Source organism: Lissotriton helveticus, chromosome 8 (assembly GCF_964261635.1).
Source record: "Lissotriton helveticus chromosome 8, aLisHel1.1, whole genome shotgun sequence".
In the NCBI taxonomy this organism is placed as follows: domain Eukaryota; kingdom Metazoa; phylum Chordata; class Amphibia; order Caudata; family Salamandridae; genus Lissotriton; species Lissotriton helveticus.
The window spans coordinates 1,630,566,872-1,630,585,194 of record NC_136069.1 but is presented as its reverse complement, the minus strand read 5'-3'; the positions used below and the strand labels follow the sequence as shown (position 1 = coordinate 1,630,585,194).

Here is an 18,323-nt window from a genome sequence, read left to right as displayed (position 1 = left end):
AAGCAGTTTCACAGACCCACCTCCGGGAAATGATTGCTTGGGTATCTAATTTAAGGTAAGGAATCTGCAGCTAGAAGTCTCTATCAAATGAATAAGTTACTTACCTTCTGTAACGCCTTATCTGGTTGAGTCTCTGGCTAGCTGCAAATTCCTTACTGACTCACCCGTTCTCCCTTTTTTGCGAACGTATTTCTAAGGACAGGGTTTTTCCCCTTTCAGGGCACTAGTTCGCTACACCAGTGATTAGTGTTCTTGTTGGAGCTGTGCATCTAGCGTTGAAAGTCGCAAAAGGGTTCCCTATACACCAAGACATTGGTATAAGCCATCCACACACCCAAGGTGTACCTGAACACCTCTGTAGTGGTATCAATGACTGGTGCCGTCTTATATTACTTGTTTACCTGTTTGCATATTGATATGTTTTATGTATGTTATTATTATCCTACCATGTCAGTGACTATTATACTGCTTCCATTATCTCTGTTCATTCCCACCGCCCCTACCCTGTCTTTGTGAAGCGCTCTGATATCCGTAAGGATCTTGTTCGCGCTATATAAAACTTTGAATAAGCAAACATCAGCACGCTGGGGTGATGCCTATATAGGCACCGCGCAAGTCACTTCTGAAGTGGACTACACCACACGGAGCGGAAAGACGCCACATACCAGCATGCAGAAGTGCTGCTCACCAAAAACAATCTGATCCAGTCGGACGCCTGGGGATAAATCTAAGGTAAGGAATCTGCGGCTAGATAGTCTCTACCAGATACGACGTTACCGAAAGTAAGTAAATTATTCTTCACCAGGGCCTAAGTTATGGTCACTTTATGTCAAAGATAATAAACCCTCCAGTTTGCCCTCTCATTTGCCTTGAGGTAAAACAAGTAAAAATACCACTGTATCTAATCACTGATCTGCACTGGTACAAAAATGTGCACTAGACAACATTTCCTTCCTGATACTCATTTACAAACATTGCCTGAACTTATTCTATCTGGTTAATATTGATCTTGGGTCGTATCGCATTTCAACCAAGTTAATCCTTTTATTCTAAAACTCCTGTGATACTGGTTCTCTGACGAGTCACACAGGAACCTCATTGCCCCCTCTTCAAGATTCAGTCTTTCCCTTCTGTGTGCTGCAATCAATCCACCTAATCTGTGTTATGATCACTTTATTAAAACAATGAGGCCTCCAAATCTCCAAGTCATTTGCCTTAAAGTGAAAAGGCGTCCCTCTTTATTAGGCATTTAATTCTCACATCAGATGTTTCTCAACTACTCACCACAAATATCAAATTTTGAAATAAATAGTTGCTCTGCCCAGTAATTTGATCTTCCAATTGAAGACGTCGCGAATAAAACAAACAATTGACTATTATCAGTACCTAGTGTTAACATCCCAGATTTAATCTACTATCTAAACCAACATAAAACATTGTGGCACTCGTTTGTTCTCTTCAGTTATGTCTTTGTCCACTTTGATAAGGGCATCTAGAGTCAAAAGCAAATAGTTTGATTTAAAAATGACCCCAGACAATCTCCTCTGTTCACCCTGACGCTAATTCTCAGTCTGCTGCCATCTTCTCCACTCCTTCAATACTTTACCAAAGTCCTGCATATTCTAAACCATGGTGGCCGACCTAAGAAGTAGAAATGACTACTTCCGAGTTATTAGAACATAATAAAGAAAAACCTGTCTTCGAGGAATGCACCTCAAATTATTTATGGATAATGCCTCACGGTATTGTTTAGAGAAAAGATAGATTTGTGTGTTAGCTGATTACAGCTCTATTAAGTCTTCCTCAAAGCACTTCCACATTACCCATTTGTTAATATTGTCATATATTAAAAGAAACATCTTGCTGGTACTAGCATCTGTAATATATGCAATAATGCTTAGAAAATGAGAAAACCTATCTTATTTGTTTGCCCAGCTTATCACCTAGCCAGGAGAAAATTGATCTCAATTTAGGAATTAGACATTATTACATTTCTGTAAGAGTATTCAAAACTGATGCTAGCAAAATTGTTTGCTTGAGCACATTTTTACACTGGATCCAGAGGAAATGTCAGGGTGTTTTCCCATTAGTTAATTGGTTTATTTCAATGTTTTATTAAATGTGCACATTTTATTGAGAATATGTATATGTCATAATATTTTGTACTTTTTTTTATTATTTTATGATACAAAATGGCAAATACAATACAGAAAACACTGTTGAAGAGATCAATTAAAACACAATGATTGTATGGGTTAGTTGTGGTAAATTCATTTAGGCACAGTTCATACCACAATATACAATGTACATATGTCACTATTAATTCACACAAGATCTTAAATTGTCATGGTTCCTAGTGAAATCCTCTTATTGTATTGATAAGATCATTAAGATGGTAGAGTCTGCATAAGCTAATGTTTGTTGGACTTTCACAATATTTCTACACTTGCTGCCGTTTGCGTAGTGGCATAGAGCGGAACACCCTAACATGTTGTTTCTAATATTTCAGCTCTGCATGGTGTCCCTCAGTCTCTTCAGGACTCTTTTGAATCTAAATTGTGAAGATGTTTTGTTGCAGCTCGTGCTCAGGTACGTCGCAAGACTATGTAGAACAAGCATATCCGTTCTTGATCAGATGTGCTTCCTTTGGCCATCTCCGTACGACACACCAGGCTAGATTTTGGATCAAGCCTAACACAGTTTGCACCTCTGCAGAGGATTTCCGTCCTCTGATGATCGATATGCTAGGGAGCTAGTGATACTAGCCCACTTTCAGCAGCTCAGGACTCTTGATGCACAGCCTCAAAGGGGTTGCAGTAGAAGTACAGAAGCAACCAAGTGTATTCTTTGGAGGGAATTGCTAGACTGCTGAGGTGATTAGTGATGGTGAATGGCCACAATGAAAATAACGTTTCCATTGCACCATGCATTGAAGTTTTTTTCCTCAACTCCTTTTTCCTACAATACCTGTAACGCTGGATGTGTGATACTTCACCCTCCACCCTTCTTGTCACTGTGGGCCTTACAGTCGCTATCAGAGACCCTGTTGTTATTTCAGAACCTACAATATAAACACAGTCTATGATTCTACGAGCATAGACTGTCCCTACCTACTCTACAGAACATCCTTTACACCTACTGCAACACTACATATCCTTCTCTTATGCAGCCAATCCCACGAAATTACTACAGACCCGCAGTAGCGCCACAGATCGTTTTGTAACTCCTGTACGCCATTGACTATGCTGCTGTGCACGTACCTGATGTCAGTCAGAGAACCCAACCATTGTGCTTCTGGGTCTACCTGAGTTCAACCATATGAATACCTGAGAATCTAAGCGTGCTACATTGTGGTGTAGTTATTCATAGTAGTTTTTAGGCATTATTTTTGGCTTGCATTTTAATACGCTAACTTGTGACCATGACACGTAAGAGCCTTTGTTTATCCCTTTTTCGCTGATCTTTCATTTCCTTCATGTCTAAGTAAAGTTTACTTACAAGTATTCCAGGGTGTGGCTTACAGACAAACATGCTTTTATCTTTACACACACTTAAGTAGGACATACCTTCAACTCATTTCTGTGCAGTATATTTTCTTTACTACACCTGGTCTATTGCTCCCAATGCACGCTCACCCACCATATCTTCTAAGGTTTGCGCTCCTTATTCCCTAACTTTAGACCCTTTTTATGGCATAGAATCAAATATGTTGTTAATTTTTGGGCACTGAAGTTGTCAATCTGCCAGGCTTTTTCTCACATCTGACACTTTTGTTAAATGGGCTTCATGGGTGATTAATGCTATTTGTCATATCTTGAGGAAGTAATGGCAGAATAAGACATGGTAACCTTTATTGCGCAGTGCATCATTGATGTCCTATATCATTTCTTAGCTATATTTGTTTGAATTTCATATGGCCGTACAAGTTGTGTAATAGGCCTTGAAACAATTCTTACGTGAACAAAGTACATGTAAAAAAACATGGGAATGACACAACAGCCACACCTCTGGGTTTGGCTAGGGAGCTCTGGAAGTCGAGAGAGGGGTTCTGCCATGTTGGGTGTGTGTGTGCAGAATGATGCATCTTGGGATAGCCAGGTGCAACACTTCCCAGGAAGTGGTCATCAGATGGGAGGGAACCTAGTAGCCCATTGGCTACTGACTGCATCTACCCTGAGGGCATTTTCTGATCATAAATAGGGCAACCCTGGCACTAAGAACTCCGATCTCTTCTGCAATGGAAGATGGATTGCCCTGCTGCACCGTGAAACCAGCATAGCAAGGCTGCACTGGCGTGGACTGCACCTGCTGAACTTGGTGGCTAGCAAGGGCCAAGGGACTGTGCCTACAGTGTCCTGCTCAAAGAAAAATTGCCACCACAGCCCAGCCAAGTCTAGAGACTCCAAGGGTCAGGTGGCTGACTTCCCTTTCACAGTTCAGAGTCACAACAGCTGAGACGCTTGCTGGGGCAAGTTGGTTGCCCAGAGTCTTCAGATGGCTGCTGTGCAAGCACCAGAGATCAGGACCCAATGCTCAAAGTTGCGCCTGATCTCACTGATCCTGGGAGAGTCATGAGAATGCAGCTTGGTTGCCCAGTAGATGAGCTATGGCCCAGGGACATATTTGGCTGTTCCTGATATATCGATCGTCTGGTAGCCTGTGGTGACTGGACGTCTACCAGCACTGAGAGGTCCTAGAGGGCAGTCAACCCTGTGACGAGGACTGCCTCACCCCCTTTGAGGACCGAAGAGTAGCCACAGAAAGACCCCTGTCAACCGCACTGCATACACAGCACCTTCAGCCTCCTTCATCCCTTTTAATAGGACAACTTGCGTAGGAAATCAATGACACAAATTTACGTTCCTAAAACTGACTGAGGAACGCTGCTACCCTTGAGGTAACTGTTTCTGAGGACCTTGCTGGTCTCCCTAACTGTTGGTCGCCTAAAGTGACTTTAAGTGAGTACAATACAACTAGCCCGACTTTTAGTGAAAAGGTTTCTGTCATATTCGTCAGATTTGCCAATGCTTGTTTGCGGTTGAGTGAAATGCTTTGATTTACTATACCTTGCAAATTCTATATCTCTGGAACCCTCTGGTGAATCTTTTTCTTTGTGGTGTCTATAATAACATAACAATGCAGTCTATTTTTTATAAATTAGTGTCAGATTTCCTTGGAGTTGTGTTGATTTCTTCTTCAATTATTTTGGTGCTGTTCAAATGCTTTACACTTGTTTCTTCATGTTAGCCTTGCTGCTCAAAGCCACCACTACTGAGCGTTGAGCTGAAGGTTTGACAAACGAAACCTGCTGGTCCTAAGTGCATTACACAGTGAGGTCGCACAATCACACCATATAATGGATCCCATGTCCTCACACTCACTGCTTCCAAAGCTCTCAGAAGAGAGTTCTGAGCATTACCAAGATTACTGAAACATACTTCCCTATTCCCTTCATCAAGCCCTCTCCAAACACTAAACCGTTTGTATTTTCACTTGTTTCCTTGTTCTCCAAATCACCAAATGTATGGCTCTATGTTGATCAGGACTGCTTTGTGCCTCTCATCAGTTAATGCGGAATTAGCACTTTCCAAAAAATCATCTACGCTCTGACTCAACCACATGTAAAGGAGATATCCACTTCCTCTCCTTTGCAATATATTTCTTCCGCCAGTCTAGAATCTTGGCCATTGCCCCAGTAATGTCTAGCATTTCCTGGCACTGTTTCAGCACCTTGTATGGACTCTTAGTTTTCTCGTTCCAGCCTGAATAAAAAACCTAAATATGTGTGGTTCAGTATCTGTAGTCGTATGGTTCTTGTTATCAATCATGGGCCTCGCACACTCTGCTCTCATTACAGTCCTAAACTGTCTCTAATGGCTTGTGTATAGATTTCTTTTTAACTGCGCATTTCCAGGGTGATGGTTTGCTTCTAGAGAGAACATCTGTTTTCCTATGGGTTCCTTAACCATCCCCTTCTTACTTAGTTTTCCAACAGTGTCTCTCTCAAAATCCATGTCCCAACTCCTAGCCTATGTTAGAGCCAAAGAATATTAAACATCTTATTTGCTCCCCATACACTTTGTGCTTCTTCCTCTAGGTCATCATATAGGACCTTTTCCATTCATGCCTCTCAGCACACCACCTTTTATGCTGCTAAGATCAGCGTTTCCCTCCCTGGCACTCAGGGCACCTTCTCTTGCCCTTTAGAACAGCTAACTCATGTTGACTTAAACCTAAAAGCTTCATTTTCATCTGCTTTTTAACTCCTTGCTTCTCTTCCTTACTATCTGTCTCATCAAAAGACCAACCATCCTCATCTAAGGCTTCCTTCGCTGTTCTCTAGTTTTCGAAAGTCAGATTTCATTATCTCCTTAATGGAAATCTGTATCTCCTTCTGATTTACATCTTTTCATAATCTTGTCCTGGACTGTCTCAGCAGACACTAAGACATTATTTTCTCCCCTCTCTAAGATTTTCAGAAACCATTTAGGTCCACTTATATACTCATAAAAGTGGCCACAATTAATTTCAAGAAGCACGCCCATCAGCCTGTGACAAATACAGACGACCTAGGTGAAACTGTAAGGCTGCCATTACGCTACCCTGAATTACATTCTTAAAAGGATCGTTTTGGCCACCACAAGTGTGGAAGGGTATGCTCAGATGTGAGTCCCTTGCTCACTGCACCATCAGGATTCAAGCAAGCCGGGCCGAAGACGGCTGTAATGCCAGAAACCGGTCCCCGGAAGCTTGTTTCCTTTCCAGTAAAGAATTGGCTTGGTAGTTTGGTCTGCCCTGTTCCCATGATGCACTGGGCCAGGGTCAGACTAATTTGCATGTAGCCAGGTTCTGAACTGGGATGGTGCAGTGAGCTAAAAAACGGTGATGGATCAAGCCCTGATCTTTTGACTGGGTAGGAGTGTTCTGCTTAATTCAGATACTCTGTCCATCACCACCCCCTTTTGAATCACCCTGAATTACATTGGCTGCCACTGAATTCTTCCCATGCAAAAACAACAGTTGATGGACAGATTGCAGAAAAATGTCATACATTCACCCCAGTACAGAGATCTGGGCCTAAATCCATCGTTTTTTGCACTCCACACCACCCCAGGTCAGACATGGCAATATGCAAATCAGCCTTGACCCTGTGCCTCATGGGAACAGTCCAGCCCGAACTGCCAAGCCATGTCTTTCCTGGACCGGAATCAAGCATCCAATGAATTCTTCCCAGCATAACTGTGGTGAAACAAATGTGAGATTTCACTGCATCCTCGAGACACAATTACTTTTGTAAACCAGAAACAGACAGTTTCGCACCAAAGCTTTCGTCATGTAAAGCGAGCTCTCATTGGGCAGTGCAGGTACCTCCGTGCGCCCTAACACCAGTCTGCACCACCTGCTCACTGCTGTCCGCGCATTCCATAAGATAGTAAGTCTAATGCCCTCAACTTAAAAATAAACTATCTGCAATACCTTATAAAGATGTACAACTAAACTTTCCTTTGCTCTTCTTTATGGAATTAAAGCCACACATCCACTCTAACTTGAAGATAATTTTGCAGTGACCCTATTTAACACACTCTCCAATACTTGCTTATAAAAGGTCTCCATAAATTGGAAGCAGGACCCCAAACACTAGTGCTCTGCCTTACAAAATAAATCACCAAACTGTTAAAATAAAACTAAAGAGAAATCAAGGTACTTGGCTGTCCATGAGGAGCAATGAAAGATGGGAGTTTGGGGGTATCAGAGAGACATTATGGGCTGAATAGTGTTCTTATTCTAGAGTTGCATTTAAGTAATTTGAGAGCTTAAATTGCTACATGGAGCAACAATAAAAGATGTCCATTCATATTGATGGCCTCTGCTCTTGCCATAAAATCTCCATTAATATATGTTATAGAGTACTTCCCTTTTTTATTAAGACAAACACTGGGCAGGGCAGTGAATTATCATGCTTGTTGTTGAGTTCTGAGTCTCTAGCCCCCACAACTGCCTCCTTGAGAGACCTTTGACTACTCGCCATCTCTACTCTGTGAGTCAGTTGTGGAATGTCCCCCGCTGCTCCACCCCGCTCCCCGCTCCCTGCCACTGCTCCCCCGCGGCCCCACCCCCGTTCCCTCCAGCATCACCGCACCGCTCCCCTCCCGCCACCCCGCTCCCGCCTCCCAGCTGCTCCTCCCTCGCCACTCTCCATATATGGCAGAGTCCGCGCGTGCGCATAACTCAACGGGGCATCTCGAGCAGCTAAGTAGGTTTACCGCGAGACGAACAGAAGTCGCAAGTGACGGGTTCTTGCCGTCTTGGAAGTTCAGATGCCCATGAAGCGGTATTTACCGCCTCAAGTGTTTTTCTCCTGAATGAGGATAAAGACACACCTTTTTAAACGAGATCGCAATTTGCAGTCTCTTAATTGAACGAGGGCAGGGCGCACCTTAGCGTGTGCGGACCACCCCGCTCAATCACCACGGTCCTGACGAAAACCTATGAATCACTTCAAAGGTTGAAACATGTAGACCTCGTACTATTATTTTTCTTGGTAAATATTCACATAGCACACTTCGCTATTTTTAACTCATTACACTTCTTGAGACACCATAGCCTACTTAATTAGGCACGGGTGCCACACTGTTTTTACCGGGGTTCAAACACTCAAGAATAAACTCTTGAAGTGAGTAGTTTTGGCCCTTTTAACACACACCTCTCTGTAAAATATTTTCGCACATATAAAAGAAAAATTACCCAGCTCCACTGTAGTCAGGTGTCGCAGCACACCCTGTGGGCACTCGGCCTATGGGGTGGGACCCCGATGATGAAGCATGTCACCAACTAGGTTGGTGAGTGAGGGGTCTTCTATAAGGACAAGAACTGTCCGGTAACGGGTTGGGGCACAATGTGCTAACCTGAGCTTTAAGCTCTAGTAACAGAGAACTTTCTCTGTCCTTGCTTCCTAGGGGGTACTCCTCCATTGTTGTTACAATCTATCCCGGGGACCAGGAGTTCCCACCTCACATAATTCCCTGACTCTCTCCTCTTGTTTATATATACCTTTGACTACTCGCCATCTGTACTCTGTGAGTCAGTTGTGGAATGTCCCCCGCTGCTCCACCCTGCTCCCCGCCGCTGCTCCCCCGCGGCCCCACCCCCGTTCCCTCCAGCATCACCGCACCGCTCCCCTCCCCACTCGCCACCCCGCTCCCAGCTGCTCCTCCCTCGCCACATATGGCAGAGTCCGCGCGTACGCGCAGCGTTCACGCCGAAGGCACGCCAAAGGCAAGCCCGTCTGCGCCCGTCCGCGCCTGGCCCGCGCCCAGCGCCAGGACCTCTGACCCCTGCCATCGCCAGACCACACGTCGGACCTACAACGCCACCACCCTCAACGCACTCAACACCGGCCGATCGCCAGCATGCTACCGAGCCACCCCGAAACGCACCCACAGACCCTTCACCTGCCAAGCCTGCAAATTCACCTGCCTCCGGACCTGCACCGCACCCACCAAGCTGAACACCAACAGCAACCACCTCAAGTGCATCCTGCTCAACACCCGCTCCGTCCACAGACACGCCATCGAACTCTGGAACCTGCTCGACACTACATCACCAGACGTCGTCTTCCTCACGGAAACCTGGATGAATGCTTCCTCAGCGCCCGACATCGCCATCCCGGACGGATACAAGATCACCCGGAGGGACCGCGTCAACCAGACTGGAGGAGGCATCGCCATCGTGCACAAGAACAACATCCGCATCACGACCAGCTCCGACGACACTTTCACCGCCGCCGAACACCTCCACTTCCAGATACACACCGACCCCAAGACCACAGTCAGAGGCACCCTCATCTACAGCCCCCCAGGACCACGCACTCGTTTCAGCGAAGACATCACAGACTTCATCAGCCCGCACGCCCTCTTCTCCGATGACTACATGCTCCTAGGGGACCTCAACTTCCACCTGGAGAACAACAAAGACAGCAACACCACCACCCTGCTGGACAACCTCGCCAACCTCGGCCTCAAACAACTGGTGAACACCCCCAACCACTACGCCGGCCACACGCTCGACCCAGTCTTCTCCTCCAGCAAGCACATCTCCTTCAGCCACTCCACCGGACTTCATTGGACTGACCACAGCTGCGTCCACTTCAGCTTCAGAAGAACCACGACCCACCACCACCCGCAACCAGTTCCCCGCAGGAACTGGAACAAGATCACCGCCGACCAGCTCACCACCTCCCTCAGCCAGAACCCACCTGCCAGCACAACGGACTCCACCGAAGCAGCCAACAACCTCACGCAATGGATCACCAACTGCGCAGACGTCCTCGCACCACTGAAGACCCCTCCCAGCAGACACGGCAGCAAGAAAGCCTCTTGGTTCACCGCCGAACTCATGAACTCCAAGAAGAACTGCCGCACCCTCGAGAAAGCCTGGCACAACGACCAGACCACAGTCAACTGGACTGCCCTCAAGAACGCCACCCGCAAACACCACCAGCTAATCCGCACCACCAAGAAGACAGCATTCAAAAAACGACTGGACAACAACGCCCACAACAGCAAGGAACTCTTCAGCATCGTCAAAAAGCTCTCCAACCCCAACGCCGGAAACAACAACATCACTCCCTCGCAAGACCTCTGCGACTCACTCGCCTCATTCTTCCACCGCAAGATCGCCGAAATACACAACAGCTTCGGCGCTCCGACCACGCACCCTACCACCAAACCATCGCCCCCCACCACCACCCTCAGAACCTGGACCCCGGTCAGCACCGAAGACACCATCCGCACGATGAACACCATCCACTCCGGATCCCCAACCGACCCCTGCCCCCACCACGTCTTCAACAAGGCCGACTCCATCATCGCACCCCAACTCAGAGACATCATCAACGCCTCCTTCAACACGCCACCTTCCCGGAAAGCTGGAAGCACGCCGAGCTCAGCGCCCTCCTGAAGAAACCAACAGCGGACCCCACCGACCTCAAGAACTTCCGACCCATCTTGCTCCTCGCTTTTCCTGCCAAAGTCATCGAGAAGACCGTCAACAGACAGCTTGCCGCCTTCCTCGAGTCGAACGGATCCCTCGACCACTCGCAGTCCGGCTTCCAAGCCAACCACAGCACCGAGACCGCCCTCATTGCAGCCACGGATGACATCAGATCCCTGCTCGACAACGGGGAAACAGCAGCCCTCATCCTCCTGGACCTCTCCGCAGCGTTCGACACCGTCTGCATCCGCACCCTAGTGCAGCGCCTCAGCAACACCGGGATCCAAGAGAAGGCACTGGAGTGGATCATCTCATTCCTCGCCGGAAGAACCCAGAGAGTCCGCCTCCCCCCGTTCAGCTCCGAGGCCACCGAAGTCACCTGCGGCGTACCACAAGGATCTTCACTCAGCCCCACCCTCTTCAACGTATACATGAGCCCCTTCGCAGCCATCGCACGCCAACACAACCTCAACATCATCTCCTACGCAGACGACACCCAGCTGATCCTCTCCCTCACCAACGACCCAGCCTCCGCCAGAACCAGCCTACACGAGGGGATGAAAGACGTCGCCGAATGGATGAAGAACAGCCGCCTGAAACTGAACTCAGTCAAGACGGAAGTCCTCATCCTGGGACCATCTCCCTCCGCCTGGGACGACTCCTGGTGGCCCGCCGCCCTGGGCTCCACTCCCAAGCCAACAGATCACGCACGTAACCTAGGCTTCATCCTGGACTCCTCCCTCTCGATGACCAGACAAGTCAATGCCGTATCGTCATCATGCTTCAACACCCTGCGCATGCTCCGAAAGATCTTCCGTTGGATCCCCACTGAAACCAGGAAGACGGTCACCCAGGCCCTCGTCACCAGCCGACTGGACTACGGGAACGCCCTCTACGCCGGAACCACGGCCAAACTTCAGAAAAGACTCCAACGCATCCAGAACGCCTCCGCACGGCTCGTCCTGAACATCCCCCGACACAGCCACATCTCCGGCCACCTGAGAGACCTGCACTGGCTCCCCGTCAGCAAGAGGATCACGTTCAGACTCCTCACCCACGCACACAAGGCTCTCCACGACCTGGGCCCCAAGTACCTCAACGACCGCCTGACCTTCTACACGCCCGCCCGCCAGCTATGGTCGACCAGCCACGCCCTCGCCGCCGTCCCACGCATCCGCCGAGCAACCGCCGGTGGAAGATCCTTCTCCTACCTGGCAGCCAAGACATGGAACTCCCTCCCCATCCACCTCCGGCTAACCCAGGACCATCTCTCCTTCAGGAAGCAACTCAAGACCTGGCTCTTCGAGCAGTGACGGCCCCCCCTCCCCCAGCGCCTTGAGACCCCCCCGGGTGAGTAGTGCGCTATACAAATGTCATGATTGATTGATTGATTGAAGGGATGTACTTGGCCTAGTTTGCAGAACTATAGTAGGATGCTGCCTCCAAAGTTTTATAGACAATGCAAAAATTAGTTTCGCCTCCAAAAATGTATGCGAGCATTTAAAGATTCACATCAAAATGAAATAGTTGTAATGTGGCTGTTTGAACCAGACATTATTTGAGTATGGCATTAAGGCTAATGTTTTTAAGGTGTTCTGTGTTGCTGTACCATGGATTCTCATCTACAAGAATGTGCTTATGTTGTTTCTCAATTCCAGGTACCTCATCCCCTGCAATCATGTAATGCTGAGCCAGAAGAGAGCTGTCAAGGACTTAGATTTCTATGGCAGAACTGCAGACAAGTTCCTATCTTTGATTCCCAAGTGCTGCCAACATGAAAGATTTCCGTCCCCAGACCAGGAAGAGGAACATGCCACATGGTCGAAAGGTGAGAAACTCACTGAGAAATTTAAAGTTTGTGGCATTTGGGCCCATGGCTTATCATTGGCAGGCACTTGACACATGCGTTTATTTAGTATCTCCATTTTTTTCATGAATGGCTGGACTGTTCCAATTGGAGGAGGGTCAAAACTGATCTGCATATGGCTGGGTCCAAACTGAGGATGCATAGGTAGAAAAAAAATGATGGGTTGGAACGCTAGCCTGAATGATTACCAGTGGTTAGACTTAATGCAAGCATTACTCCCATTACCTTTTATATGTTTCATATAATGCCCTAAGTGTCCAAGTGTATTCCCTAACGTGGACCTCTTGCTCACAGTGCCACTGGAGCCAAGTTGCACCCGACTGACAAGCTCCACTCAGGGCACAACTGGTCTCCAGCTGGTTCAAAGATGACCTGACCTGGCAGTACAAGCCGGACTGTTCCTATTGGAGCAGGGTCAAGAGTGCATTGCATATGGATAAGTCGAGACTTGGGTTGCATAGTGAGCAGTAATAGGTTGGAATGCTATCCCAAGTGATTGGCAGTGGTTAGACTTGTAACCATTCCTCTCATCACCTTTTGTGTGTTTTATTCAACTTGCCGCAGCTGTCATAGATCTTAAGCATGGCAGGAGCACTTCTGCGACCAGGACTGCAGCTAAATAATAAGCTATGAGTTTCTACTGATTCCACATGGCTCTGTGCCAATACTCCAAGTGTGTTAATCCAATATGTTCATGACAATACCCAGTAAAAGGTTTGGAATATTCAGGGAGTCCTGAGGTAAATGCAAAAACTATTGCCTGCTTAATTTTCACAAATTCATCTTAGACTTCAGTAGACCACTGCAAGCATTCACGGGTGCCTTTTCTAGCATAATTCTAGAAAAGCTTCACCATTTCAGTGTAGCCTAAAGGCGTAAAAAACACTGTCTGCAGTACCCAGCCATGCCTAGAAAAGGTACATATCTGGCAGACAGTTATAGGGAGGGGCAACTTACGAAAAGCTTCCCCTCTTTCAGAAGATAGCTGCTGCTTCCCAGCAGAGATTTTATGACCAAGATACAGATGCCAAAGGCTGATCATCAACATATTGGACTAGAGTAAAACCTTAGGGGGAAAACTAATGTATCTTGATCCTTCTTCAGGACCTAGGAATAAATTGAAGGGGACTCTGCAAATCATTGAGGAATTTGTGTCTACAACAGGTGAGACCCTCAGAATGTGAACAAGAAGAGATACGGACTCTTCTTATGTATGGGAATGGAAAAGAAAGCGAACTAAAGTTCATCCACAGTAAACCATTAGGTGATGGCGGGGATGCAATAAAAGATGGTGGTGGGGCGGGGACCACAAGAAGCTTGGACTATTCACATTAGTCATGGCCCTTAATTCCTGTACATGTTGACTTTCCACAATTGCATATCAGGAAATTGGAGTATTACATCACAATACGTAACTAAACCCCCTAACTTCATTGAATCTGCTCTTACATGGTGGATCCCTTCCTCCTTCTCAGGGTTTAACGGTTAGTGCATTTCTTCTTTTAAAGGTCAACACTCACCTTCACTGGTTCCATTGATGGTATGGATCCCAGATCATTGGCCTCTGTAGACCACAGTGGGGATGGTACCTGTGAAAGCAACTCAGTTAAATCAGAAGATTTGACAGTTTCATTAGTATTACTTGGGCAATTTGGGCTCTTAAAAAATAGTGCAGGTAATTTGTTTTCTTGATTATTTATATTTAAGAGCACACCTTCTGAATTGCAGAATACAGTACAGTTTAGCTTGCAGGGAATATCCATATCTAGCACATTAGTTTGGAAGTGAGGCTGAGCAAAAAGCAATGTTTATCACTAATGGATCCCAGGGCAATGGAAACTGGATCAGAAATATATTGAGGAACTCGTTGATTAGAAGTAATGACTAAGAGAGGTAAAGAGGGGAATTCAGAGGTTAGTAGAGCTAAACGGCTAGTGCTCATACACCCATGTCAAGGGACTAGGTCACACGCGTACCTTTAATGACACAATCGAAGTATGGGCCCTTTTGATCTACTGGGATTAAGGTATTCACAGCATAGTTGGAGCCTCTCGGGCTGTCTCAAAACTCAGGATTAGAGTTTTGAGTAATCTGATGATTACAGGGACAGGTAATGCATTAGATACAACATTGGGACTGTTCGGTTTCTAATGCCCCAACTGTCCACAGGTTAAGCATGACCCTCCTGCTCCTGGAACCTCTTCCCGGACCCTTCAATTACTGCTCCCAGCTTTCTGTCCAGCTCCCCCCACCGCCCCTCTTTATTCCTTCTTTAGTGGGCCTCACCTTAATGGTGTTTAGATAGGTAAAATACCATCCAAAGCTCTGATACTGGCCTGGAGTGGTAAAAGGCTTTGTCCTTTTCCAGCTCGGCGTGGATGGCACAGGGCTGAACCTATCCTTAACCCCTTGGCTGCGGCGCTAATTCCGCCGCGGCGAGCACGGCGCCGCCATGCTCGTGATGGAACCACGCCGTCATGAGTCCCGGGCAAGCTGTGCTCATGACGGCGTGGTTCCGTCACGACCCCGTCCACTCACTAATTTGCCCGCACAGAATCGGTGCCGCGTGGGCGGAGCGGCTGCAGCATGACAGAACCACGCCGTCATGAGCACACGCCACCCGTGGGCGTGGCTCATGATGGCGTGGTTCCGTCATGCGCAGGGAAGGGGTTAAAAACTCTTCTAGAAAAACAGACATTTGAGGTGAGCAGATTGTGTGTTGTGGTGCTGTAAAGTGCTCCATGTAAAGGAGCTGCTCTCCACCTAAACCTACTCAGAGTTCCCTGTTTCCTTGTATGTATGTATGTATGTATGTATGTGTGTGTGTATATATATATGTGTGTGTGTGTGTGTGTAGATATGTTTACATATCTAAAAACAATAACACTGAAGTACATGAGAAGATTATTTCTACACAAGTTTAGTGTTTGTGAATGAGGCAGTTGACATCAACCGAGGTATATAAGTTTGAGCTTTGGCGGTATCCGGGGTATACAACATGGGATCAGAATCTTATTTAAGGTCTCCACCATCCTAATGAGTTTAGCATTAGTTTAGTATAGACTTAATGTCAACCTTTGTTATATGTTAAAAAGTATTCATGATTGCTTAGCCATAGGGCACTTATTACAAATAGTGATACTGTGTGTGTGTGTGTGTGTATTTGTATGTATGTATGTACTTGGACATGTCAGTGAAAAAGTAGATTGTTGAGATCATTCTTGAAGTCCTCTAAGGAGTTCATCCTTACAGCCAGAGGGAGGGAGAGGCATATGCTGGGGCACTTCTGAGAAAGAATAATTCAAAGTTCTTGTTTTCTTTTTAATAGAGGGGACTTCCACAAGGGGAGATTGTGCCCATCGAAGTGAGGGGATTATCTTACTGCACATAAAAGTGAAAGGGATGCACCTGAGATTACTAGCTGGTGTATCAAGTAGTTAGAAATTCTCCCATTGATAGCCTTGTGAACAAGTAGCACAAAAGAAGGTACAAAGTTCCCCGAGAAGAGTGATGGAGTAGAGGTGTGTGTGCTAGAAAGAGGGGGGAATCCCCTAGTTGGAATTAAAACCCTCACACACCCAGCAAGCTAGGTGTCATGCTTCATCATATGGGTTCTGCTCCTCGTCAGACTGGCGCTGCAATGTCTGACGGGCTCCCGAAACCGGGGCTCTTTATCGGAGATCTTTTATTCCGGCCATATGGTGCATGCGTTTCAGTGGGCGGGGGGGGGGGTGGTCGTGAAAAGGTGAAGTTTAAAAAAGGTGGGTCAGTCCACAACCTATTTTATTCTTGTGGTAGACTTCCTTGTTTAAAAGGGGTGGGAGGGGAGCTAAATGCCCTGGAACTATCCTAGCAAGTTAACTACTACCCTCTTGTTTGGTCAACATGTTTCTTGCCATAATGGCAATTCTTCAGGACCTCGGTGTATAGTACCACACAGTGAGAAAATTAGTGAAAAATAGAAACTAGCAATCTGGTATACAACCTTGTATGGTCGGTAATACCGAGGTGCAGGCAGATTGGTCCTGCTGAAGTTTTATGACCCCAAAAGATTCCCTGAGGTACTTTGCAGTCTGCTTCCGACGGACCGGATGGTTAAGGTATGGTACCTACGGCGGCTCACGGTCCTAGCCGATACACCTACCCCCTCGGGCGGCGGCTCGAAAAAAAGCCTTGTGAACAATGCAGGTTGGCTCGAATGAGCTTTTGTCTTTTTTTTTTTTTCTTTTTTCTTTTTACAGAGTTGTATATAGCGCGAACTAGACCCGAACTGAATCGGGTATCAGAGCGCTTTACATAGCACCAGTTACGTTACATGAGGACACGCATTCATTTTTTAGGCACGGGGGGATTAAGTGATTTGCCCAGAATCACAGGAGGTTTTTTGGCGTCGTTACCGAGACTCGAACCCAGATCCCCAGGTCCGAGGTCGAGCGCCCTAGCCGTTAGGCCAGCTCCTCTTCCCTAAGCCATTTTAGAGTGATTAGGTTTGGGATAATGTGGTCTGACCTTCTAGCACCAGTTATTAGTCATGCTACTGCTCTAGTGGCTGCTGTTAAAGGCCATTTTGGAATTTTGGTATCTGGTCTTGTAATTACCGGTGATAGTACAGCTGTTTTAAAGTATTCTATAGGGATGAGAGACTTCGTTCCTGGATGAGTCTGATTTAATCTTGGGCTTCTTTAGCTAAAGCAATAATGTAAACATGTAGGTTCAGTTTATGCCCACATATTGCTTTTTCGACAACGGATGGGTTGCAGTCAAGTAAATCTTTTGCGTCAAGTCAGGCTAGTTGTAGGGCGGAAGGAAGAACAGTAAAACTGCTCTTTTTCAGGGTTCAGTTTGAGATTGTGTTGACTTTTATGTCTTAAAATGTAGTGTCTTCACTAGACTGGTTATGCCCTGTTAAGAGGAGCTTTCAGTTACAGCTAGAAGTCATCAGCTTATAGATGAGCGCTATGTGGCATTTTACAGTATGAAATTTCTTCTAGATTCAAATGGTTTGCACAATTCCTCCTTCTAGTGGTCGGGTCTGAAAGTGTTACTGTTTTTTCTGATTTTCTTTTTAGTTTGTGTCCATTTAAGAGGCCCTTGTATGATATAGACCCAGTGCTTAATTTGATCCGGAGCTTTCCAGTGCTGAGCACCAGCACTTAATTGGTTTCCGGTGCTCAGCACCGGCACCTAAATGTAAACACCACACTTAGGGCAGTCTGTCACAAGGTGGCGCTGCTCATGTAATTTAGAGATGAGCAGTATAACAGTTGTTTAGGAATGCAATATACATTTTAAAAAAATTACTAATACCTGCCTCCCCAGCCATTACTTTTGCTTTGGGGACCTGGAATAATCTGAACTGTTGCATTACATGCAAGATAGATGGTTAGTTGTTTTGGCAGGGATGACAGGGGCGATGGGTGGTGCAAGCTGCAGTGACCTCCTGGTCAGAGCCCTGGCACTTGAT

The 18,323-nt window shown here is 46.5% G+C and overlaps 1 protein-coding gene across 2 annotated transcripts in view; it reads left to right on the top strand.

Annotated features, from left to right (window-relative positions):
* FHIP1B (FHF complex subunit HOOK interacting protein 1B) overlaps positions 1 to 18,323 on the top strand; it is a 436,229-nt gene that overhangs the window by 357,599 nt on the left and 60,307 nt on the right. For both annotated transcript variants that reach the window (XM_078658708.1, XM_078658710.1), the window contains exons 7-8: positions 2,510 to 2,589; positions 12,651 to 12,820. In XM_078658708.1, coding sequence (XP_078514834.1) covers positions 2,510 to 2,589; positions 12,651 to 12,820 — 250 coding nt within the window. The remainder of the gene's footprint in view (positions 1 to 2,509; positions 2,590 to 12,650; positions 12,821 to 18,323) is intronic.